Source organism: Hyaena hyaena, unplaced genomic scaffold, assembly GCF_003009895.1.
Source record: "Hyaena hyaena isolate Hyena2069 unplaced genomic scaffold, ASM300989v1 scaffold_28, whole genome shotgun sequence".
NCBI classification, from domain to species: domain Eukaryota; kingdom Metazoa; phylum Chordata; class Mammalia; order Carnivora; family Hyaenidae; genus Hyaena; species Hyaena hyaena.
Window position 1 is genome coordinate 5,144,694 of NW_024080660.1, and position 25,766 is coordinate 5,170,459.

The window sequence follows — 25,766 nt, forward strand, 5'->3', positions numbered from 1 at the left end:
GGCGGGACCCGGCGCGCCGCGGCCCCCAGGACACGCGCGGTGAGTCCCGCGGGCGACGCGCCGTGTCCGGAGAGCTGGGCGGGCGGCGCGCCGGGGGAGGAAGGGGGAGGTCGGAGGAGGGGGCACCGCGGCGCCGGGTAAACCGAGCAAAGGTAAGCGGAGTGGCTCTTAAAGGCGCCGGTCTGCTTTTGCCCTGGGGCGAGAGGTTGGAGGGGAGTGCCGGAGCGCCGCGGGGTGATCGGAGATCACGAGGCTTGTGGGCCGGTGTGCCGGGGGTGGGTGATGCCCGGCGCAGCCCCCTCCCAAGTTCCAGGTGCGCTATTTTGCAGCCGCAGATTTCCCCCACCCCCTAGGGAGTCTCCGCCCGGACTCACTTTGGCCCCCGGGCTCCGGTCAGAACCCTGGGAAGCAAAGTTTTCCACCCAGGCTCAGACCTGGCGCTTTCTAGTCGCCCTTCCTTCTGGGAAGGGCAAGGGTCAGGAGTCCCCGGGTGACGGGAGAACCCGCGAATGTGGGGCCAGATCGCGCCTTGAAGGGCTTTCTGGGCTCCGGTGAACTTTCCAGAGTGGCAGGCTGGAGGGTGGGAGACCAGAGCCCTGGGGTGAAGGTGGAAGGACACGCGAAGCCCTGCCGGTTCCAGCGCGGAGGAGAGGGGGGTGGATTGGGGCCCCTGGGCATTGCTGCTTCTTCCCTGCCCACCCGGGAGACCACGGGGGCAGCGGCTCCCACCCCGCAGCGGTAGCGGGCGAAGGGTTAATAATACAGCGGTGGGGAAGGGCGAGTGGCCTGTTGCGCTATGTGGCGTGGCGTGGCCGGAGGGTCCTGCTGTCTGGGGGGCGGAGGGAGAGGATGGGGATCTGAAATCTGAAATCTGAAATCGGGAATGGGCTGGAACCCTCTCCTCTCTCCCTGTTGGCGGCGGGGGTTCCCTCGGGCTGCTGCAGGCCCTTTGGGCGGCGGGCTGTTAAGACAGTGGCTGATTTTCTGTACTGTGGGCTCAGCACCTTCCTAGGCACCAGTGGCCTCTTTAATGCTCTCAAACCCTTTCCAGACAGGGCGGCAGGGGGTGGGGCGCGGAAAGTGAGGGTGGTGTGAGGGGTGGGGGTCAGCCTCCCCCAGTCTCATCCCACCCCCAGCTTAACCTTCAGCAGTTCCCCAGCTGCGGCCTGGGCGCTGTGACTCACTGCCAACACCAGCTTGCCCCTCCTGGTCAGTACCCTATGAGATGCAGCATGTTTGGTGGCGTTTTCCACTGGCTCGGGTGCACAGCACATTCCAGGCCGCTGGCGGGAGGGAGCAGAGCCCTCCAGGATGCCTGACCGGCACCGCTGGCCCTCTGAGGTCCCCTGCCTTCAGTGTGGCCTAGGGAGGGGGCTGGGGAAATTGCTGAGGGTTGAGGGCAGGTGAGGATGGGCCCCGGCAACACTGGCTTCTGGGTTTGGGTCTGCATCTTGAGGGCGGTCTGGAGAGGGGGTCACCTTGCCACAGCAAAGCTACCATCTCCGATTACTCTGCCCCAGCCACCTCCTGTGCGGGCTGATGAGGCTGTGAGGCAGACCTCCCCGCACCCGTGCAACCACGCTGCCCATTAGGTTTCTGGGATGCTCCCCACTGGCTGCCCTTGCCCTTCCTGGAGCCAGGAGCCCTCGTTCCTCCCATATTTATGGGGCTTTCCAGAGCCAGAGGAGACTTCAGTAAGTTACAACCGATTTCTGGATGCCTTAGTGGCCGCCATTTATAGGCTATCTACTGGGTGCCAAGCAGGGTGTTACGCAGCTTCATAAAGTAGGTATTACCATCCCCGTTTTACAGGTAAGGACACATAGGCTCTGAGAGACCAACTTTGCCAACATCTCACATGAGTGGGATCCAGCCCACTTTCACTCGACCCTGAGCTCCCTGCTCGCAGTCCCTGCCCCATCGAGGGAGATCTCAGCCCCCTCTGGGGTCCTCTGGTTTGACATCAGTCCTCAGGAGAAGGGAGGCTGGGTGTGGTGCTCAGAGCAGTGAGCCCCTGCTTGTCCTGTGCCAAGCAGAGCCAGGCTTCTCCACAGGTCGCAGGAGAGAAGGCACCAGAGCTGAGGAACAAGTAACTTCTTGGTCTAAGATCTCATGAGGTCCAGCCGCCTGCCCTGGAAGCCACCGCCCAGGGCTCGGGCCACGGAGCTGCCTTCACGGCTGTACTTGTTTTCTCTGTAGACCCAGACTCTGTTGTCCGCCGGCCCGGGGCCGGACCATGTCCCAGTGCCCAGACTGACGCGCTCCATGCTGTAGGGTGGCGCCTGGCTTGGTCTTCCCAGCTTCTACCCCAGCCAGCCATGCCTCTTCTCTCCGGGGTCACGCTGTTTGGGATTTTTGCCCAGCAGCTCTGCCTGTCCCTCCTGATTCCTCTCCTCCCTGAGTTTGAGACCTACAGAGGGCAAAGCCAGGGTCTCTTTGGTATCCAGCTCCAGGACATACTAGCTGTGTGACTCCCCTCCCCCCAGCAAACGCCTGAGCTTCTCCCAGCCTCAGTGTTCTCATCTGTGAGACGGGGAACATCATAGGGAGGGTTGTTAAAGGAATTAAATAAAATAACTCCTCGTGCCTGGCACACAGCAGATGTTAAATGACTGCTAGCTGTATCGTGGATGGTTACTTGGTTATTTGGGAAGGAAATTTCCTAGTTATCACACCATGCCTGGCTCTGGGGTAGAGACTGAGGCAGGCTTTCCTAACCCCGACGGGCTGGGCCCTGAGCGTCTTTTCTGCTCCTGCGGGTTGGGAAGGAAGGGTTGGATGGAAACCTGCCAGGAGGGGACCAGCAGTCTGTGTGGTAGGAACTCTGCCCTCTAGTTTCCAGCATGCGTGAGGTGGGCTCGGAAGCTGGAAAACCAACAGCCTACTCTGAGAGGCCTCTGGCGGGGCCTCCTTTTCCTGGGGTAAGGAGACCCTTGCCCACCACTTAGGTAATTACAGTCCCTGTTTGGCTCCGTTGTCCATGAGGGAGTGGCTGGCCTGGATCCAAACTCACCTGATCAGCTTCACCTCGTTGGGAACAAATCACATTTCTCTTCTATAGCCCGTGTCCTGCCCTCACCCACCCTAAACCCTTTGCCTTTGCCCTCCTGGCATTAGCTGCGGAGTGGGCACTCTGCCGTCCCCAGGGGGTGGGAGCATGTCGCGGTGAGTCTTGTCTTGTCCTGGTCCCCACAGCTGCGGGCACACTCACAGAGCCCAGCGCTGAGGCTGGGGCCCAAGGCTGGGGTCCCAGGATGGCCACGGAGCTGGGGGCTGGGCCTGGCAGGAGCTGGCCAGCGGCCCAGCAGCAGCAGATCAAGGAAGAAGGAAAGCTGTAGGCGCATCTCAGCCAGAACTCCCGTGTGAAGGAGAGCCCATCTGCTTCTGGAATCTTCACAGTTTTGTCTGCAGAGGAGGAGGGATAGGGAGGCAAGGATGAGGTTTGGCTTCCAACCAAAAAGGGTCCTGAAGCTCCCTGCAGGCTTGAGCGGCCCTGGTGAGACAGGGCACCCTGGTGTCAGAGACATTGGCCAGAACTTTTGAAGGGAAGGTGGTGAGGGCCTCTTTCTAGGAACTGTGCATGCTGATCTCACCCTGTGCTCCCACCCCACCCCCCGACATGCAAGTCTTCCCCGGAATTGGGGGCAGGTGGTGGGGACAGACAAGAGGACTCAGGAATGGCTGATGCCTTCATTCGTTCTTTATAAGTGCCCGTCTTCTGTCGTGCCTGGGTGGGGGCACTTTACAGAATTTGGGGTTTGCTCAAATCATGCCCCTGCTGCTCAGCGAGCGGTTGCTGTAGGTGAAGGAACTTGCTTGCCCAAGCTTCTGTTTCCTCATTTAGAAAATGGGGAGAGTCGCAGTATTACTTCATGTGGTTATGAGGATGTGCGTGAGATCACGGCCACAGCGCTCCTAGCTTTTTGCCTCGCCTCGTGTCGTCATCGAAGAGCAGTGGCCAGCGGAGTAACAGGGTCACGTTAGGCAGTTCTCAGTAGCCAGGCCTCTGTGTGGCCCCCATAGAAACCAGGGCTGAGGCTTCCAATCTGGAAGGGCACTATTCCTGAACCACCCGCCCCCATTCCGAGCACCTTCTGGATTTTATTGCTCCCGTGGTCAGTTCTAACAAAACTCCAGAATGATTTCTGTCCTCATACCTTGCTTTCCTAAAGAAGCCTACCCTGTCTTGCCTTTGGGGCGTCCCTTTAGGATCCAGGGCTGCTTCTGTGCCCTGGCCCCAGCCATCCAGCAGAGGAGACCCTGGCTCGGTGACCAGTTTGGGTCCAGTTCAGCGCCTGGGAGCAGGTAGGAGGTAGGTCCTGTGCCGGAGGGTATGGCTCATCACATCAGCAGTGCTGGGTCTCCAGACCACCTCTGCCAGCAAGGCACGGGATGGGCCAGACGAGGGGTCCCGGAGCCCCTGTCTGTTCCTGGCATGGAGCCCAGCCGGCGGTACCTCCCACTGTGGCTGGGCGGGGTGCCATGTACTGGGCTGAGGCCATACCTGACATTGCCTCTTCACTAGGCAAGCCAGTCCTTGAAAGTGGGCTGATGATTGTCCAGGTAATAATGCCCTGTGCAGGGAGAACTATCTCTGGGCAGGTCCTTACAGTCCCTGAAGGAGCAGACAGGGCATTGGACTAAAGGTCACAAGCCCTCAGTTCTGGTCTCAGCTCTGCTTGTTCAGCCTCAGTGGTCTTGGGCAGGCCAGCCTCCCTTCTGAGTCTTGCCTTCTTCAACTGAAAAATGAGGGCACAGATCAAGGAATTTCCAGAGCTCCATCCAAGACTACTGGTCTGTGGTCCTGCTGCTGGTGGGGGCGGGGTGGTGAGGAGATGCTCTGAGACTCTGCCTCCCGGTCTTTTAAACCCTGGAGCACGGACAGGGGCTTCCCCCAGCTGAGGCCTGCGGACCCAGTCCCCGCCGCAGCTAAGATGAACAAGGAGGCCCTGGCTGCTTGGTGAACATGGCTCCCAGCCAAGTCCAGCCTGTTTCAGTGGGGCACGTGGGCTAAAAATGGTTTCTGCAGTTCTAAGTGGTTGGGGAAAATTCAGCAGAAAATGATATTTGAAGACATTGAGACTTAGATAAAATTCAAGTTTTAGTGTCCATGAGTCAAAGTTTACTGGAATGCCACCATACTCATTTCATTATAGCTTGTCTCTATTTTTTTTCTTTAAAAAATTGTTTTTCAAAGTTTTTAAACATTTATTCATTTTTGAGAGACAGAGTGTGGGTGGAGGAAGGGCAGAGAGAGAGGGAGACAGAGAATCCGAAGCAGGCTCCAGGCTTGAGGTGTCAGCACAGAGCTTGATGTGGGGCTCAACCGCACGAACCATGAGATCATGACCTGAGCTGATATTGGACACTCAACCAAATGAGCCACCCAGGTTCCTCCCCGAAAATATTTTTTTAATGTGCATTTATATTTGGGAGAGACAGAATGCAAGCCAGGGGAGGGGCAGAGAAAGAGGGAGGCACAGAATCTGAATCAGGCACCAAGTTCCAAGCTGACAGCACAGACCCTGATGTGGGGCTTGAACCCAGGAGCCATGAGATCGTGACCTGAGCCAAAGTCAGACACCTAACTGCCTGAGCCACCCAAGTGCCCCATCCCTGAGTACTTTTCTACAAGAGGTGTTGTATGATTGCTGCAGAGACCATATGACCACCCCCCCAAGCCTAAAATATGGACTCTCTGGACTTTTACAGAAAAAGTTTGCCAATCCCTGCTCAAGATAATTATAGCTCTCCCAAGGCTTGCACTGAACAGTTTCGGAATCTCATCTAAAAATACTTTCTTTTTATCTAAAAAGAAGTGTTACTTCTTTTAACATAAACAACGAATGGCCATTGTGGAAGTATTGGAGGATGCAAATAAGCAAAAAGAAGATATGAAAATCATCCCCAATTCTGCCACCCTGAGATAACTACTGTTAGCATTTTAACTTGCATATTTCTGGACTATTATCTAGCATTCGTATTTATAAGTCTATACATATACGTGTACGCGTATGGCAGGTGCATATCCAGCACACACACAGCTTTATAAGTTGTACACATCTGCCCTTTTCACTTGAAAACACATCTCAAACCATTTGCTACATCTGGGCCCAGTGAGGTTTATTCTAGTGTCTCAGAGCCTGGGGGAGCGGGGGCGGGGGGGACATCCAGAGAGCGGTGCCTGGCAGGTAGTCAGACCTACAGGTAGCACTGAGGCTGTGGGGCTTGCTGGGGCCAGAGCTATGGGCCTGGGAGTCATCAGCACATGGCTGGTGGTTTCCACCACGGGGGAGCATGAGGTCACTAGGAAGAGTGTGTGGAGAGGAAGAACAGAGGGCCAGAGAGGGAACTCTAGGGAGGCCCGGCACTGTGGGACAGGTGGAGGAAGTGAGTCTGGCAGACGCCCGGGGCAGAGAGAAGCAGGAGGGCCAGGAGACCAAGGGAGAAAGATGGGGCGTGGAGCCTAGGACTGTGCCTGGCCCGCCCTGAGCAGGTACTTGGGGAAAGAGTGAGTGACTAGAAGCCAGGGCCTCCCCTGGGGAGCCTGTGCTCCAGGCAGTAGGTGCCACTGATGGGAGCAATTAGAGAACAGTTGAACAACTGTGAGATGCTTAGAGGTTTCCCAGAGGGGGTCCTGGAGGCAGGGAGGGGTGGGGGGAAGTCTAGGGAGAGGGTGTGGCCTGGGCCTAGCCTGGTGGGAGGGAAGCCATGTTGAGTGTGAGGAGTCTGCTTGCCCTAAAGGTTGGGAAATATTGGCTGGGGGTCCTGTTGGAATGTGGGCCAGACTGGAGGGGGCGGGGGTGGGGAGGGGCTGGGAGTGGAGTATAAATAGGAATAGAGTCTAGAAACGCTGAGAAAGGCTCCCCCCTGCCCTCCCTGCTCCTGAGACTGAGAGGTCCCCAGGGATGCCGGCACTTGATGTTGACAAAGATCCCGTGACAGACCACCATGAAGGCCAGGCTTCTCACATGGACGAGGGACAGGGTGGGTGAACTTGATAGGCCTTATTTCTCCTCCTTTTTACTGTGTGGAAGCTGGTGGGCACCAGCCTCTGCACTTAGGCAAATGCAGAGCAGACAGAGGTGAGCTGTTTCCTTTGGGACTGAAGGAAGACCTAAGGAAAGGTTCAAGACCTTGGGATTTTGAAGACACTAGGCTGGGGCCGCCTGGCTGGCTCAGTCAGTGGAGCATGCAAGTCTTGATCTCGGGTTGTGTGTTCGAGCCCCATGTTGAGTGTAGAGATTACTCAAAATCTAAAAAACAAAACAAACACAGCAACACAGAAGTGAAAACGCTGGGCTAGGTGACTGAGGGACCTTCCTCAAGGGCCTTGAACGGAGCCTGGAGCTTACTGAAAGGAGTCGGAAGGGGTCTTCTCCCCTGGGAGGGGGGATGGAGCCGTTCTGGAAGCAGGACAGGGTGGGGACAGGGCTTACCTGCACTGCCCCTCACTGCAGCCTCTGGTCTGGGACGTTCTGGCGGGAAGAGAACTGGCCGGAGGGCGCCTTGGAGGGCGCCTTCTCTGGCACCTTCTCCGGTCGTGTCACTTGCAAATTCAGAGCCTCCCTAAAGATTGCAGACTAGACTTAGCTGGGTCTCAAAAGTGATCAAAAATAAAATAGAGAAGATGATATTTGAGCCCCCATTCCTTGAACGTTTGGAAGCCAAAGAGAGCAACAGAGAGTATCAGCAGTGCTGATGTGGGGCTCACACAGAGGGGCTAGAAATGGGCAGTCAGTGGGTCAGGAGGGGTCAAGGCCAAGGTCTGATCCCCGCATAGTGCACCTGACCTGTGAGGTGCGGGGAGTCTGCTCTGGAGGGATGGGAACCCATGAGGAGGGCCCCAGGGCTGTCACCACCCCCTCCCCACAACCCTGTGGGCCCCAATCGATGGTGTTTGGTCGGAACCCTGCATTAGGACTTTCCCCTCCCCCAGTCCATCTGTCACGGTGGGTCATCCACCGAAGTGGAGACCTGCGCAGACCTCACCGAGGGGGTTGCCGCGGGGCAGGCAGCTTCCCCGGTGCCTCAGGGGCCCCCTGGCCCCCACCACTGCCGTCAGGGAACTGGGGAAGGGAGGTTGAGTCCATTGAGTAGCGGACAGGCTCCTGGCTGCGCTCTCATCTCCAAACAGCCCCTAGAACTCAGAACTCACCGCTTCCAGATTCTCGTTGATCGTTCGAAGGCTCGCTCAGTGCCAGGCCCTGGGGGGGGTGTAAGGATGAGTCTAACCCAGTCCTTGCCCTTAACAAGCTTGCGGGCAAACTGGGGAAGCAGACAAGTGAGCAGGTGCAGTACAGGGAACCAAGCTGGGGCCCGCGGGCTCTCAGGTAGGAGAAGGGAGGGCCGTCCATCACAGAGGGCCTCCTGGAAGAGTTTGCGCCCTGGCAAGCCTTGAAGCTGTGAGCACTTCCCGGCTTGCCCTGGTCCCTGGCCCACCGTTCCTGCCCATGTTCTGGTTCCCACTGAGAGTCGGGAGAACCAAGGAGAGACGATGCCCCGGGGACTCAGGCCGCGGGGCTTGCTCTGGCGTGGCTGGAAGGAGGGCAGGGCCAGGCCCTCCCCCGTTGTGCTCGAGCCCCTACCTGCTCAGAGTGGAGCAGGCCTGACCGCTTAGAATGGGACCTTGGCTGGGCTGGAAGTAGGAAGAGAATCGCATATGCCGCGGACGGACAGAGCGTCCTGGAGGCTCAAGGGGACTATGGGGAAGGGTGACAGTGCGCCTTGTCCCTATTACGTCTGCAGAGGGAAGAGGTTGAAATGTCATTGGGGTGCAGTGGCCGATGATCGTCTCATTCACTGCACGAACACTGACAGCACCTCGTCAGCTCCTTACCCCGTGTCAGGTGTTGGGCAAACAGCTCACAGAGACCCTGCTGCTGTCCTGAAGGACATCACAGTCTAGGGACAAATGTTCACAGGCTGGACTGGGAGCGACAGGAGAGAGCATCCCATTTTTACCTAAAGGAAGGAGGTGTGGTCCTGCGTGCCTTTCCAGGGGAAGCAACACTTGGGTTGAGTTTAGAAGCCGCCTTACCAAGGGGACAATGAGGAAGGACATCCCAGGCCAAAGGAACGGCCTGTGCAAAGCTGCAGGGCACGAGTGTGGCTTTACTCTGGGAATGCTAAGTACACTCCATAACACCGGACCCTGCAGGGAGGGGTGAGAGCCGAGACTCCAGAAGGAGACAGCTCAAAACACAAGAGGCCTAGTCGTCTGGGCCCTGGAGTTTGGACTTTTGTCTGAGGGCAGTGTTATGTTGAAGGATTTTAAATAGGTGAGTGACATTGTCGGAAAGCAGCCAAGAAGGTTAAGTCTGGCAGCTTCTTGGCAATTGGATCAGGGAGTAGGTATTCTGTCCATTTAGCAGACAAGGAAACCGAAGCGTGGGGTCAGAGGGGTCGGGGGCTTCCCAGGTCACCGTGCTGGAAGTGAGAGAGCTGGGGTTTCTTCCATGCTCCGAACGGCAGAGAATTTTGGCGAGCAGGCCTGGACAGCGTGTGGCCCTCATTGGAGGACACTTCCATCAGGCAAGGGACCCTGCAGGGGTAAATGGTGCATCTGTCCAGAGGGGAGAGGCTGCCCTGAGCCCCAGCCACTTCACCTCCTGACCGTGCTCCTTGCAGGTCACCCCTGCTTGCTCCGGGAAGGCCCTCCTGCCTGCTTCCTGCATTCCAAACAGAGGCTGTGGGAAGCATCTGTTCCTTAGCAGGGGGGCTGCAGGCCTACCTCCTATCCTCTGTGCTGGCCGCCCAGCCTCCCATATAGGCTGGAGCTGGGGGCAGGGGTGAGGTCAGTGATGGGGGCTCCGGGGCTTCTGCTGTGGCGACTGGCGGTCCCTGAGGCCTGTCACAAGCTGAAGGAACCGAAGCCCCACGCTGTGCAGGGCAGGGGCAGCTGGAGGATGAAGGAAGAGATGGCTATCAGCAGGGCTCCCTGAGGCACACTGCTCCCTGGGAGGGGGGCGTGTCTCTGAAGCCCCGGCTCATGACGTCTGTGAACTTGGTCAGCCGTGGCCTCTTGTTCTTTTGAAACCCGCCCAAAGTGGCAGAGTGACCGTGTTGGGGGCAGGGAGTGAGCAGCAGAGGGTGTCCTGAGGATCCCGGCCAGCGGTCAGTCTTTGAGACTGAGGCTCAGACTCTCTGGGCTCCAGAAAGCAGGCGGTTGTGAGTTCCGTCCTTCGAGCTCTGCCTCCTGGGACCACGAAGACAGAGATCTAAAAAAGAAGAGAAAACGGGACGAAACCATAAGAGGGACTTGGAGGAGCATCTGACTTGTTCCTGGAATCCACTGGGTGCTCACCACGTGCCCGTCTGCTGTATGTCACCGGCACCAGGCAGAGAGAGCAGAGCTCCCCTGTGGGAGAGGCACTTGAAAAGTCCTCACCGTGGCCCTGTGAGATTATGCGCTTTCTCGGACCGTGTCCATCAGAGGCCTGCCCAGTGGCCCTGGGGGCTCAGGGAAGCCCCCGTGCCTGAACTGCGCACAGGGGATACGGGTGCTGGGGCCGAGCTGGGGCTGTGGGCAGCGGAAAGAGCAAAGCCAGGGAGCCAAGGGGCCGGATTGCAGGACCTTGGGTGCAGGCCGTGGACTGGGGCTTTGTTCAGAAGGCAAAGGGCTTCCCCCAGAAGGTTGCCCAGAGGAGGCTCCAAGCCAGACTCCCTGGAGGTTAGGGCTGAAGCTGACCCCCGCCTGCCACATTAGTCTCGCTTCCGGGGGGTGGAGGTTGCTCCCCGGCTTCCCTAGTTGCTCTTCGAACCTCCTTGTCCCAGTGAAAGCCTGGCAGGGGGTAGGTCGAGGACCTGGCAGAGGCCATCCTGGGTCGGGGTGGGGGTGGGGGGATGGCAGCAGGCTGTGTCTGCACAACTCGGACAATGAGCCTGGCCTGCTGTGTGGAGGTTTCTCCCCTCCGCGGATGGGGTTCCTCTGCCCTGCGTGGCCCTGGAGACTTGTGTCTGTCTGAGTGGGGGGGACCCTGCCTGCCCAGGCTGGAAAGAGGTGTCCGAGGGACGTGTCTGATGAGCTTTATCTGAGGCCTATCTTCCGGCACCTCTGCATCCTGGCAGAGCTTGAGAGAAGCCTTGAGAAGCGCCGGCCTCTCCTGGTGTCGTCCCCGGGCTGGTGCCGCATTGTGTCGCAATCTCTGCACCTGCACACAGATGCCCGCTGGATGTGCACACGTGCCCCACGCCCAGCTCTGGGGCTTCCCTCCCGCACCTCCACCCCAGCCTGTTTCCCCTCCACCGACGGCCACCCCCTCCTCCCACGTGCTCTGGCCACAGCCCTTCAGGGTCACGCGGGACTCCTTTCCGTCACTCCCTGTACGAATCCATCTGTAAATCCCTTTGGTTCCACCTGCAAAATATATCCAGAAGCCAGCCACTTCCACTGCTCCCACACTGGTCTCGGCCACCACCATCTGCCTGGATCTCTACAGTAGCCTCCTAGGAAGTAGGCTCTCTGCTTCCTTCCTTGTCCATACAGTCTGTTCTCAACACAGCAGCCAGAGTAGCCTGTTAACATCTAAGTGGGATCATATCATTCATCTGCTGAAACCCTCCTGTTCCCTGTGGGGGCCAATGCCATCTGCTCCGTGTTCTTCTATGGCCCCCTCTGCGGCCACACTGCTGTTCCTAGAGCCTACCAAGCACTTCTGCCTCAGGACCTTTGCACCTCCTGTCCCTGCACTGATCTGCTTCCCTCAGGTTCAGCATGACCAACTCCCTTGCTACACCTTCTTGGAATTCTTCCTCTAAGATGTCCCTTTCCCATGGAGACCTTCCTGGCCCCCCTGTGTAAGATTGCAACACCCACCCCCCCCACACCTTATCCTTCTTTGCTACTTCATTTTCTTTCATTGCACTCATCACTATTATAACATCCTGTGCATTTTATGTATTTATTTTCTTGTCTGCTGCTTCCCACCATTAAAATATAAGTACCACGAGGGCAGGAATCTGTCTGTTTCTTTCATAAATGGATTCTGAGGGTCTATACCAGTGCCTGGCATGTAATAGCTGTTCAATAGATAATTGTCAAATGAAGAAGCAGAACCAAAGCTAAGAGAGATGATAGAATGTAATTTGCCACCATCCACCCCTGCTAATGTGACACCAAAACTTGAATTTGGTTTTTAATTCAGGGTGGGGGTTGGGGAGACCCGGAACGGGAAACAGCACTCACAGCCTTGGCCGTAGGGAGGGGCAGGGTGGGGAGAGCTCCCCTTAGAAGCAAGGAGCCATGTGGTTGCAGAATTGGTGCACTTGGCAATGACCAGGCAGTTGCCGCGTGATTCTGAGCAAGTCAGTTCTCATCGTGGAGCCTCAGTGTCGTCCCTCCACGGGCCAGCAAGGGGGTGCGGTAGGTCTGTAAGTGCCTCTGCTGGCATTCCAGAAGTTCGGCCCTTTCTCCCTGGGTGCATGGTGGACTCTGGGCAAGTGTCGGTTTCCTCCCGCCTGGCTCCTCATTCCTCCTGTGCCCCAGCAGGAAGTACTGGGCCGGCCACTGTGTGCCAGGAGGAAGTGACAGCAGGTAGGCTGAGAACTTGTGGCTTCCCTGGCGGGGGGTGCAGGAGGGAAAGCCTAGTTGGGGGTCTGCTAGTGAAGAGTCTACCTTTATGGTTCTTGAGGGGGGCCCTTCTGCTTCCATGTGTCCCCCCCCCCCCACAGCCCAGCCAGGCCAGCAGCCCCGATGCCCATCCCCCTCCTCCCCTGGCACCAGTTGCACGAAGGCAGCCCCAGATGGCTCCCTGGCCCAGGGACAAAGGCCACACTGTGCCCGGCCTTGGGCCGGCCGCAGACTGGGTCACACTGAGCCCTTCTGTCCCCAGATGGGGGTGAGGGGCAGACGGCACCAAGGTGACAAGCCTTTTTCCTGTCTCCCTTCCCCCTTGACCCCCAAGTCTGAAGAGCTGATTCTCTCAAGGGAAAAGCGACAGAGGCATCTTATGTCTTGAGCTGAGGAACAACAAACCATTCACCCCTCCGTCTGCCCTGTCGCACCCAAGACCCCGCCGGGTTCAATGCCCCGATTGTCCCCAGCAGAGAGAGACGTCCACTCTCTGCTGCGGCCACCACCCCTGACGCCTGCTCCACTGTCACCGTCAGAAAGTCCATCCTCACATCTGCCCTCCAGCCTTCCTGCTACGGTGACAGCCACTTCCTCTGGGTTGCGAGTGGGTGGGGACCAGCGGGTCCCCGTCCCTCTGCATCGCGTGGCCCTGCATTCCTGCTTGAGAAGCTGTCCTCCCCTTCACCCTCCTTCTGGCTCCCACCCCAGCCTAGACCCAAGCCGGCGGCTTCCGGCTCCTGACTGAACTGAGGGGAGGGCAGGAGCAGGTGCGATTCTTGCAGAAATTGGGGGCCTCCCTCCCCAAAGCCTTTTAATGAGCCCCCCTCCCCCCAGACAAGCGCAAGGGCATAAGACTTATGGTGGCTACTGGTGGATTCCTGAACAAACCCAGCATACCATCCCATAAATCCCGGACTGCAGGACGGCTTTATGGGGGAGCCTTGTTTTTAGAAGGGGGCGTGACTAGTCCCTCTTGGCAGAGCTCACATCTCAAGGGGCCAAGTGACTGCCCCCTTCCAGCCCTAGGATAACGATGACCAAGCCTGGGGCATGAGTCTGCAGGGTAGACATCCTCCTCCCTTCTGTGGGGTGGAGGTTGGCGGGGGGAGGAGGGGGCCTGCTGCTCTACTCTGTATGCCTTCCTTCTGCCTTCCCGCACCCTCCCAGCTCTGAGGGTTCCCCATCTCTGCATAGAAGGACAGTCTGGAAACTGGGGTGCATTACCATCCCTCACCTGGACATCGGATGCTTTTCACCATGGCTCCATGTCCAGGTCAATGGGGATGCTTTTAAAAAAAAATCATTTTCTTAGTCCCCATCCTCAGTTCCAGACTCTGAGAGCGAGACACAGGAATCTGAATTTTTTTAAATACTCCCTGGTGCTGCTGAGGTTCAGCCCACTTTGTAAACAGTTGACCTGTACGGTGGGGACATCTCTGCCCTCCTGTCCTGCTGGGAAACATGAGGCAACAGGTAGGAAGCCTAGGCTTTCTTGTCCCTGGAACCCACATGCCGCCGCCATCACGGAACTTCCATCATGGGATCCCCCCCCCTCAGCTGGCTGCACACTGCAGTGTAAGGCGGGGTAGCTCCCTCTGGGAGCTTCCTGTCTGTGAGTCCTACAGAAGGCAGGCTGGGGGTGCCTGGGTGGCTCAGTCGGTTAAGCATGCAACTTTGGCTCAGGTCATGATCTCACGGTACGTGGGTTTGAGCCCCACATAGGGCTCTGTGCTGACAGCTCAGAGCCTGGAGCCTGTTTCAGATTCTGTGTCTCCCTCTCTCTCTGCCCCTCTCCTGCTCGTACTCTCTGTGTCTCAAAATTATATATAAATAAACATTTAAAAAAAATTTAAAAAGAAGCAGCAGGCAGGCCCGAGATGCAAAGAGCCATGGAGGAGCGGCTGAGGTTGGCAGCAGGAATGAGCTCAGGGATGGAGAATCAGGAGGGTCCAAGGCTGCTGGGCTTTGCCAAGAAAGATGGGAGAGGAGCTTCTGATACTTTCTCATCAAAGGTCTCACCAGCCCCTGAGTTCCTTAAGAACAGAGACCACACTTCATTGGCCATTGTGACCCCAGTGCCTAGTGCCATGCCTGGACACAGTAGGTACTTGGTACTCAGTCCTCACTTGTTGAGCTGAATTAAGCAAGCGTCCAGGGCCACTGACAGAGATGGGCTCACGGGCAGCGTGGCCCTGAGCCCTCTACTCTGAGGCCTGGCAGCCTGAGGAGACAGGGCCTGGCCAGCCCCAGTCTCGGGGTCCAGGCTCAATGCAGGGCCACCACTCGGGTGCATTTGGGGGCAGCCAGGAGCCTGTGGGCCCGGGGAAGGGACCCTTTCCAGGCTGGCTGAGGACAGAGGATGATCATTAAGCAAAGCAAGCATATTACTGACCCTTAAACCAGGAGGATTCCGGAGGGGTCTGGTTGCCTTGGCAACGGGGTACTGGCTAGTGACGGGACTGAGAGCATCCCCTGGGGATGGGCTGTGTTTGGTGCGTGGGTAAAAGCTGGGAGAGGGAGCAGAGTGTCCCCCTCCCATCACAGGACTGCCCCTGGATGCCCTCTTGGGAGGCGTCAGTGGGGCCCTTCTGAGCCCCCTCGGTCCCGACTGCACAGCAGCTGAGGGAGGTGTGGGCAGAGCAGGGTGAGGGCAACCACACTGAGATCTTGTGAAATCATGAAGGAGAGCGGGGAGGGGACAGTTTGGGGAACCGAGGTGGGACAGCTGCACTCCGGTTTTCGGGGCAGGACAGAGAAGGAAGTATCTGTAGGAAGAAGCAGTCTTGCTGGGTGGCCAGAGATGTCCCCTCACTCAGAGAGCAGGAGGGCTGGGGAGGCACAGGGAGGGAACCCTTTCTGGGTGAGAGAGGGGCTTTTAGGGTGAGCAGAGCAGCCCACCCTTCTCCCCACTGTGTTCTCTGCAGGGGACACCCTCCCGCACTCAGGGCTCTGGCGAGGGAGGGGCTCAGCCTCCTGTCCCCAAGGCCCTCTTTGTCGGCAGACTTCTGTGTTTCCCCTGAGACCTTCAGCTGCTCCTGACCTCCCACATTTCAGCTGGAGAGATGGGGCTGGGCCAGCGTGTGCCCCTCCCTTGTCCCTTCCTTCCCCTTTCCTGTCTCCCAGGGACCTAGGACAAGCCAGAGAGGGACCTCCAGGTGTCAGCAGCAGGATGAAATGGGAGTTTGGGCCAGATTCTGTCACAAGGCCGTAGGCCGAGCTGATGTTCAGCTTCTGCTCTCTGGCTGTTGGCACACTCGGGCTCACACGCAAGTTGGTAAAGAGCTGTTTGGCCTGAGCATCACCCAGTTCTGGTCTCCTTGCTGCCACTCCGGGCCTCTTTCGAGAACCCTCTAGACCTCCAGCAGCTAAAAGGGTTCTCCGGCCAGACCCGCCGTCTGGCCCTGGTGAGGCCCCAGGGTCCTGCTGGCCTGTCACGCGGCTATTAGGAGCGGTACTTTGCTACACTGCTTGGTTCGTAGTGTGACTGTCTCCCCAGGAGCAGGGAGTCCTGGGGGGCGAGATTCACAGGGAAGGAGAGGCTAGCTTCTCTCTGCTGGGGGCTTGGACTTTGGTTAGGAAGATGCAACCCCAGCTTCCGGATGCAGGGCCCCCGGGCTCGAAGGGCAGATGGAGACCTAGACCCAGAATTCGCATCCGGTGTCAGCACAGCACCGATGCCTTGTTTCACCTGCTCTTCTTCTCTCTGCTGTCTTAGGCCCCGCTGCCTGGTCCCTGCCGACCATGAACAAGATGAAGAACTTTAAGCGCCGTCTCTCCCTATCCGTGCCCCGCACAGAGACCATCGAGGAGTCCTTGACGGAGTTCACAGAGCAGTTCAACCAGCTCCACAACCGGCACAATGAAGGTGAGAGGTCTGCCGCCCCCCCCGCCCACCCCATCCGTGATGCTCCCCCGCAGCCCCCGCTGGCCCGTCCTGACCATACCCTCACTGCTGGGGAAGGACAGAGGTGGGGCAGCAGACTCCCCTCCCCACCCCTCCCCTCCCTCAGGGGCAGAAGGGCAGGGTGGGCAGCTGATGCCTTTCCCTCTCAGACCTGCAGCTCAGTCCTCTTGGCAGAGACCCCCAGCCGGAGTCCAGCACCTTCTCTCCAACAGACAGTGGAGAATACCCTGCGCAGTCATCCCCCGGCATGCAGTACCGGCGGCAGACGCAGCGCCGCTTCTCCATGGAGGTGAGGGGCCCAGGGCTCTGCCTTGTACCGGTGACAGGATGCATCCACAATGTATGCCCAACGAGGGTGCTTGCCTGGGAGCCAGACTTCAGGGGTTCAAATCCCAGCACTGCCCCTATTCAGCTCTGTGACCTTGAGCAGGTTTCTCAAGCACTGCATACCAGTCTCCTTGTGTTAAAATGGTCATCGCGGAGATTAAGCAAGTTAATATATACCAAGTGCACAGAACAGTCCTGGTGCATAGCAAGGGCTAGACAATTTGACTGTTGTTCTTGTGACCCATATGCATGCGCCCAAGTAAATGCAAAACAGGCTTACAGAATCACAGCATCTGTAGGCATCTCATTCTATAGATGGTTATACTACAGCCCAGAGAGGGGAAGGGACCTCCTAAGGTCACACAGCAGCCCCTGTGTGTTCGCATATGTCTCGGAGCACATCTTTGAAGCAGCTCTGAGGCTGGGGTCACAGCCCGTGGTTTGGCCCTGCTGGGCTTGCCGTCCGGGTAAAGCCAGGCCCTGGGGGAAAGGTCCCACAGCACAAGGCAACGTGGAGCAAATGCTAGTGTCCCTGTCTCCTCCCGGCCATTGTAGGACATCAGTAAGAGGCTCTCTCTGCCCATGGACATTCGTCTACCCCAGGAACTCCTGCAGAAGCTACAGCTGGAGAGTCCAGACCTGCCCAAACCGCTCAGCCGCATGTCCCGCCGAGCATCCCTGGTGAGTCCTAGAAGGGCCCGAGGTCACCAGGGTGGACCACCTTCTCCCCAACTTGGATACATCAGTCCTAGTTTTTTGGGTGGCAGCTGAGGTCAGCAGTCGTCTGTGGGCCTCTGGCGCCACCTGCTGGCCTCAGGAGACTCACAAACCTTGTACTCCTTGGTCAACTTCGGTTGCCTAGAGGAGCCCCACCAGGGCTGGCGCTGAGCCTCAATCCCCCTCTGGGCCCCAGGATCTTCACTGGAGTGAGAGCCACAGAGCAGCTGGCACCTGCTCTCCAAGCATGGCCGCTTATCAGATTTCCTTGGGAGCATCCTGCAAAACACACGGACTCTGGTCCCTGCTCCCGACACCCACAGAATCAGACTCTGGGTGGTGGGATCCAGGAATCTGTCCTCCAAGCTAGAAAAGGTGGGCTGATGAGAGAGGCTGCTGGGGAGGCGGGTTCTGAACTGGATTCTGCCCAGGGGTCATCGAGCTGGTGATTGATCAGGGCGGACAGACACGTGAGAAGGTGTGCGGCCCCACGTGCCCCAGCCCTGGCTCCACAGCCTTCACTGCCAGGGAGGAGGAAACTCTCACTCCTGAGGGCTCCTTCCTTTATCACGGGCATAGAGGGGAGAGGCCAAGAGGCGGGATCTGTGGCTGCTGTCATCCCTGCTAGCCTCTGTCGTTCCCTCTCACTGATGGGGGTCTCATTCCCTTCCCTCCTGGAGGCTGGCTGGGGGGTGTCATGTATGTGGGGCTACTGGGGTCTTCAAGCTCACAGGACCCTGTGTCTCTCCCTCTCAGTCAGACATCGGCTTCGGGAAACTGGAAACATACGTGAAACTGGACAAACTGGGAGAGGTAAGAGGCTGGGCAGGACCGTTAAGAGCAGGGACAGTGTCTTCCCCTCCCCACTCCGCCCCCGCCCCCGCCCCCGCCGCCTTCTCATTCCCCCTGCCTCAGAGAGGCACGTCATCCCCGCCATCCCATCTGGCCCAGCCTTCTGCAGGTGTTGAGGGGCCCAGGTCCTGGAGGAGGGCATAAGGATGGAGGGGCCCATGGGCTCTGGGCATAGTCCCCTCTTTTATTTTTTTTCCCCTATAAGTATTTCTCGGGATTCAAATCCCTGCTCTACCATTCACTAGCCCTGTGGCCTTGCGAGTTATATGACCTCTCTCTGCCTTGGGTTCTTCCTCTGGAAATGGAGATGTAACTGCTCTGCCCCCTAGGGTTGTGAGGCTGGAATAGGTTATTACAATAAGCTCATGTACACACTTAGTGCCCGCACACGGTAAGCCCTGGGTGCCGTTAGCTCTTTGTGTCACTGCTGGGCCGTACTTGGCGTCAGAGCCTTGGGGCGGGCGGAGGTTTACAGACACAGCCCCCTGCCTCCAGGACCCCAGAGAGGAGGTGTAAACGTCAGCATAAGGAAGAACAAAACCGGGGTCACAACAGAACGGCACCCAGCCTGTGGGGGCCTCGGGGAAGGACAGTCCATCCTGAACAGGGAGGGGTGGGGGGGATGGTCACAGAGAGGGGGGCCTCGGAGGAAACACGGAATATCCGTGAGAGGAGAAGAAGGGCGAAGGGCACAGCCCAGGTGGAGGCGCGCGGGCCCTGAGTGTGGCTGCTGCTGCGGCTGGGGTTCTCGTCCCCAGGGTACCTATGCCACCGTCTTCAAGGGGCGCAGCAAGCTGACAGAGAACCTCGTGGCCCTGAAGGAGATCCGGCTGGAGCATGAGGAGGGCGCACCTTGCACGGCCATCCGAGAGGGTACGATGTCCTAGGGCCCTGCTCCCCTGGGGGCTCCTGCGAGGAGGGTGGCGACCTGAGACCCAGTGGAAGCCTGAGGACACAGGGTCATTGCTGGAGCGGGGGCTCCTGGGGCCGATCCCGGGAAGAGAGGGTACGAGGGGGGTGTGGGGTCCCAGGGACCCAGGCGGGCCTGTCATCCCCCACAGTGTCTCTTTTGAAGAACCTCAAACACGCCAATATTGTGACCCTGCATGACCTCGTCCACACGGAGCGGTCTCTCACCCTGGTGTTCGAGTACCTGGTGAGCGGCGCTGGGGCTAGCAGCTTCTCCTCTCTGTGGTGGGGGTGGGGGCAGCCCAAGTGTTGTTCTAGAACCAGGTTCTCAGATGCCCCCATGCAGGAGTGGGCCAACGGGGCTTAAGGGCAGCTCAGAGCTTGGGCCCTGCCCAGGGAGGGGCTTCCGGCCAGGGGTCAGGACGAGTCGGGGCTGAGTCAAGCTCCGTGTTCCAGGACAGTGACCTGAAGCAGTATCTGGACCACTGTGGAAACCTCATGAGCATGCATAACGTCAAGGTGAGGGCCTCACGGAGGGCCGCCTACCCTCTGGCACCCCATCTTGGCACCCACCCGTTTTCGAGCCTGGCATGGGAACCCGCTCTCAGCAAGAGGGGCCCAGCTGCTGAGGTTGCTCAGATCTTCATATGTATGAGGGTGTGCAAGGTCACTGCCGTTCAGGGTAAGCACCCTAGTCTACCCCACCAATGCAGACACACACCCTTCACCACCATCTAGCTGTTGGTATAAGATCCCCTCTCCTGCTCTGAGCACCAGTTTTCCCATCTGTCAAATGGGTGTATGGATGAAGGGAGGCTTCTGGAGAAGTGAGAAGCAATGAGTGACCTCTTCTGGTCATTGTTAACGAATCAAGTGCAGACCTCCCTACCCAGGCCCTTCCTGGCCCTTTATGGCACTCTGCTCCCCACTCCCCCAGCTCCCAGGCCAGAGAATTTTCTGGCCTCCAGCACCCTGCTGCCTCTTCTGCATACCTCGTGCACTCCTCTGTGGCTGGGACTCCCCGGGATAGATGGAGCCCAGGATGGGGAGCACGAGCTAGCTCTCCAGACCCGTCACACCTCACGGCCCCTCTGTCCCTGCCCTGTCCCCATGCGAGCTGTGGGGCGGAGACACAGGGGGTTATGCTCTCCCCTCCTGTTGCTCACCTTTCTCTTCCCCTCCTCCTCCGGCAGATTTTCATGTTCCAGCTGCTCCGGGGCCTTGCCTACTGTCACCGCCGCAAGATCCTGCACCGGGACCTGAAACCGCAGAACCTGCTCATCAGTGAGCGGGGCGAGCTGAAGCTGGCTGACTTTGGTGAGGGCCGCGGCCGCCAAGGCGAGGGGGCCGCCGGCACGGTGGTCTGGGGACGTGGGCGCTGTGGGGGACGGACATTCAGTAACGTGTCTGTCCCCAGGACTGGCCCGGGCCAAGTCAGTGCCCACAAAGACCTACTCCAATGAGGTGGTGACCCTGTGGTACCGGCCCCCTGATGTGCTGTTGGGGTCCACAGAGTACTCCACCCCCATCGACATGTGGTGAGTGAGCTTCGTGGGGCCAAGGTGAGGGGGGCTGGCACACCTCCACGCTCCCTTTTGTGGCCTCAAGTCCCTCTGCAAAGAATTGCTGAACCTTTGACTAGAAGCCATGTGACATCCTGCTGAAGTAACTGGATATGAAAAATTAACTCTGGGCTACATGGAGGTTCCCCTGGCTCTAAGCAGACCCTCCAGGGCTATGCTTCTGAAACATGCGCCCAGAGACCCCCTAGGCCAGAGGGTACAGGAGGGCTTCCAAAGGAAACTCTTCCCCAAGCATTGGTTCTACTGAACATTTTGGAAAGGGTATATATTATTTTTGTGTTAAAATCAACATGCATATGATTTGGCATTGAATGAAAACTCAGCCTAATTTTAAAGCTAAAACACAGCTTTCCAATGAATGGCCACTGTGCTCTGTGCAGGGAGGCCCCAGGAGAGTGGAGGTATGGACTTACCTCTTGCAGCAGGGGCACACGTGGACAGAGCTGGAGACAGCACTGCTTAAGGGTGCCACATGGGTGCAGACACAAACTCAACAGAGTGAGGGGGGAGCCGAGAGAAGCCCCAGAGAGAGGCCACGGTGGCGGGTTGGGCTGTGCCAGCCTCCCGTGCCCCGGGCCACCCACCACAGAGCCATGACCACTTGAGCCACGGTGGCAGGAAGGGCATCCTTGGTGCCCTGGTGGAGCAGCCCTAGGAAGGGCGGGTGCGAGGAGGCCCAGCCTGACGTCGCCCCTGCCGGTTGCTCCCCGCAGGGGCGTGGGCTGCATCCACTACGAGATGGCCACGGGGAGGCCCCTCTTCCCCGGCTCCACGGTCAAGGAGGAACTGCACCTCATCTTCCGACTCCTCGGTCAGTCTCCGGCCGCTCCCTCCCTCTCGCCACCAGGGGGCGCCAGAAGTCTTTCCAGCCCAGGCGCCTAAAGGGAATGGGAAGAGGGGCTCCCACTCCCTCTCAACGGAGCGGAGACCCCTGTGGCCTCCGCCATTCTCTGCCCCCACCTTTTTCCTTGCTCCTGTCCAAGTTGCCCTTGGCCCTGGCCCCTCACCGTGTCCTTCCCACCCCCTCTCGTCTCCCCAGGGACCCCTACGGAAGAGACGTGGCCTGGCGTGCTGGCCCTGTCGGAGTTCAGAGCCTACAACTTCCCGCGGTACCTCCCCCAGCCGCTCATCAGCCACGCTCCCAGGTAGCCTTGCCTCCCGACACCTCCTGTCCTGATTGTGGTCCTGGCTGGCCTTTCTGGAGGTGGCTGCACGTGCACGCGCGCGCGCGCGCACACACACACACCACCACCACCACCACCACCACCACCATCACCACCCAGGCCAGGCCTGTTCCCCCTCCATTCTCTTGCAGGTTGGACACTGAAGGCATCCACCTCCTGACCGGCCTCCTCCTGGTGAGTGTGCACCCGGCTGGTCCCAGCCGTCAAATAGCCCCAAAGCCCCCACGCCCCACCTTGGCCCTCCGCCAGAGCTCTGTCCTCACAGCTCAGCCGTCTACCCCATCTTCCACCCTGTCGCCCCACCCTCAAGCCCAAGAAGAGCCCCTGTCTCCACACAGGCTTGGGAGTGGGCGTGCTTTGAACTCAAACCTCATATAAGTGGGTTCAGACCCAATTACTAGCCGTATAGCCTTGGGCAAGCTCTAGAACTTTTCTGGGCTTCCCTTTCCTCAACTGCAAAGAGGAATTGATAATCCCTATTTTATAAGATAGTCATGAGGATAAACTGAGATTATGGAACACAGTGTGGGGCCTGTCTTGAGGTAAGTACACAGTGAAGGGTGGTAGGTGGTGTTACATGTTAGTATCACTATTATTGATGTTGGGGTCGTGGTTGTTTAGCACCTGTGTTTCTATCCCGAGAGGAGGTCATTCTCTGGAAGACCCGTTTTCTGGTTTTCTCTTGGTGGTTGGAGACCCTAGGAGCCGAGACCTAGGACCGGCTTGGAGGTGGAGGCTGGTGGCTGACCCCGGGGGCTCCTGGGTTAGACTCCAGCCCCGCGCCTCTTGGCCGTCTAACTTAGTGTGGGAGCTGCGCTGCCCAGAGAGGTGCCCAGAGTCCCCAGCCAGGGCCCAGCAGCCTATGCTCTGCCTTTCAGTATGAATCCAAGAGCCGCATGTCAGCAGAGGCTGCCCTGAGCCACCCCTACTTCCGGTCTCTGGGGGAGCGTGTGCACCAGCTTGAAGATAGTGAGTGCCTGGGGGAGGTTGGGGGAGGGGACCAGGGTCGCCCCAGAACCAAAGAAGAGGCAGTGGGTGCGGGTGGAAGAACTGGAGCAAAGAGGCCACAGGTCCCCGTCTAGCTGGGCTGCCTCGGGCCCAGGGCTTCCCCTCCTTGGGTTCTCGTCTGGAACTAAGGGACAAACCCGTGGGATCTAAGACACTGCCTCAAAGGCCCAGTCCTGAATGAAGGGGGTCCCCAGCCAGGAGGTGTGGGGGGCCACGGGCTCTGGGATCAGGGCGCCCGCACCCAGCTCTCTCCCTGCCTTTCCCCTCCCTCACTGTAGCTGCCTCCATCTTCTCCCTGAAGGAGATCCAGCTCCAGAAGGACCCGGGCTACCGGGGCCTGGCCTTTCAGCAGCCAGGTAGGGGCTCCCCCACCGCTCCACTTGTCGGCGTACATGTAGACCATGCAGGTGCTCCTCCCTCTGGAAGAACAGAGGTGGGGCTGAGCGGCTCATCCAGTCCCTGCGGTGGGGGAATCAGCTTGGCCTCTGCAGGAGCCCGTGGGGAGCGAGGAAGGGGCTGGTTTCCGTATCTCCTGCCCAGGCTTCCTCCTCCAGTGTGTGCTTTGTCAGCTCCCACCCCAGACCCCACACTGCATCTGACAAAGCCCCGATGAAGGTGCGTGCTCTCTCTGGTACATTCACACTCTGACTGCTCTCACCTCCATACCTTGTCTCTAGAGCAGCCGATGGTTGACAGGTGCATTATTCTGTTTAATCCTAAAACACCCCTTGAAGCTGGTGCTTTTGCATGTGTGTATACATATATATATTCAGCATGGGGCTCAAACTCACCACCCCCAGTTTAAGCATAGCAGGCTCTCCCAACTGAGCCAGCCAGGTACCCTGAAATAGGTACTATTAATGTTCCTCATCACATAATCAATGAATCTGAAGCATAGGGGAGGTTGAGTCACAATTGCATGAAGCTAGTAAGTAACAGAGATGGGATTTGAACCCAGGACCAATTGGCTTCTGAGAGCATACTTCTGCTGGCTGTCAGAACAGCACCGGAGGACAGCCGTCCCTCCTGACCTCGGGCACCCTTCTGCCCAGCCTCCCCTCTGCAGCCCCACCCCTCCCCTCTGTTGTCCAGGACGAGGGAAGAACCGGCGACAGAGCATCTTCTGAGCCGTATCCACCTGCTGCTGCCCGGAGAGACGAGAGGTCACAGTGAGCACAACCACGAGCAGGATGGGGCCTGTGTGGCCCCAGCAGGACTGAGGAGCAAGGCTAATGGCTGGCCCAGAACACCTCTTGGCAGCCCTGCTGGCCACGGCTGTTTCCTCTTCCTGCTTCCCACATGCCTCCCCTGTAGCCTTCACCTGCACACCAAGCCCTCTGTCACCGGCCCTGGAGCCGGGCCGGAGCTGCTTTCCCAGGAGGAGATGAGGGGGCGGGGAGGGACTTCAGACCCTTTCTCACCCCAGAGTGCTCGGGCACCGGCGTGGGACCCACACGGACAGGAGAATCCAGGTGCCAGGCTGAGCACTGTGCCCGGGACCCGGGCGCCCCCGTGCCTCCCCACCCACACGTCACTCACCTTCTTACTCTCGGAGAGCAGGAATCGACATGGCACCTTGTCTAGGACCCTGCAGTGCTGGGTGCCAGCGTGTGTGCCAAAGCCCCTCCCCCCACGTGAAGGGAGGGTGTCCCTGGGCCATAAGAGAGAATAGTCGCCCAGCCCTTTTCTGCACGCCCTCACCGAGTTCCTATCCCCTCTCCTTGTCAGAGGCCCCATATGCTGCCGGGTCCCCAACTGAGTCCAGAGGTGGCCTGGTACCACCAGCTGCGCTCTGTCACCTCAGCTGGCTCCCACCCCTCTTCCTAGTCTGAAGGGATTGCCTTAAATCAGCAGGTGGTAGAGCACTCACTGCCCTTGGAACTCTGACCCAAGCTCCTGCCTGTCCTCCCTTTCCCGAGAGCGATTCCTGCTCATTGTGCCCGGGCGCTGATAAGCTGGCCCTGGGCCACGGTCCTGGGGGCCACACGAAGATATGCAGGGTCACCCTGACACTGGTGCCAGGCGGGCCTCGGCTCCTTGGGGCTAGCACAACCTCCCCTCCTCGCCTCCCGTTCCCTCCTTCCCACCCCCGTGGCCCTGTCCATGCTCCACCCAGTCCTTCCCCCACCTTCCCCCCCCCCAAGGGTAGGTCTGAGGTGGAGGAAGGTGGGATAGGATGCACAGGCTCTGATCCTGAGAGCCCTGCCCTAGGGGGCTGGGAGTATGAGGGGCCGCAGCCCCAAAGCAGGCACCGCTCACCACCCCTTCGGAGCACGCCTGCTGTATCCCCAAGGTCACCTCGACGCTTGGCCGAATCTTGAATGGCAAGGCCAAGAGGAGGCCAGGCCCGGCCATTCTACACGAGCCCCCTGCCCAGCTCGACCCCTCAGCCTGAGGGGCAGCCCTGGAGGGTCTTGGCCTCCCCACAGGTCCTTCCCTTCCCCCCCCACTGTACTGTGAATGTCCTGTGACTCAGCACAAAGACAGATAATATATTTAATTCATGTTGTACAGAAAGGAGCGAGCGGTCTGTACAGAAAAGCTGATTTTGACAGATTGATGCCAAAGATGGAGGACTGGAGGCCTTTCCCCAGGCCTCGGGTGCGGCGGGGGGGTGCTTGTGCACGTGTATGTATATAAAGCGGACAGAGAGTCTGGTCTGTGTGCATCTCTGAGCCCACCCTGGGCGTGGGCGGGGCTCCCTGCAC

General features: G+C 58.7%; 1 protein-coding gene across 3 annotated transcripts; it reads left to right on the top strand.

Moving 5' to 3' along the window:
- CDK18 (cyclin dependent kinase 18) lies at nt 1–25,713 on the top strand. 3 transcript variants are annotated; one of them, XM_039227617.1, is made up of 16 exons: nt 1–39; nt 16,290–16,439; nt 16,628–16,767; nt 17,361–17,486; nt 18,279–18,335; nt 19,133–19,247; nt 19,436–19,530; nt 19,740–19,802; nt 20,477–20,600; nt 20,701–20,821; nt 21,580–21,677; nt 21,906–22,011; nt 22,182–22,224; nt 22,929–23,019; nt 23,337–23,414; nt 24,151–25,713. In XM_039227617.1, exons 2-16 carry the CDS (start codon nt 16,316–16,318, stop codon nt 24,183–24,185), a joined length of 1,416 nt encoding a protein of 471 aa, XP_039083548.1. In that variant the 5' UTR covers nt 1–39; nt 16,290–16,315; the 3' UTR covers nt 24,186–25,713. The 3 variants fall into 3 exon arrangements, with proteins under 3 accessions (XP_039083548.1, XP_039083550.1, XP_039083547.1); XM_039227616.1 differs by lacking the exon at nt 1–39 and adding an exon at nt 12,463–12,535; XM_039227619.1 differs by lacking the exons at nt 1–39; nt 19,740–19,802 and adding an exon at nt 12,450–12,535.
- Nucleotides 25,714–25,766: the final 53 nt, after the last annotated feature.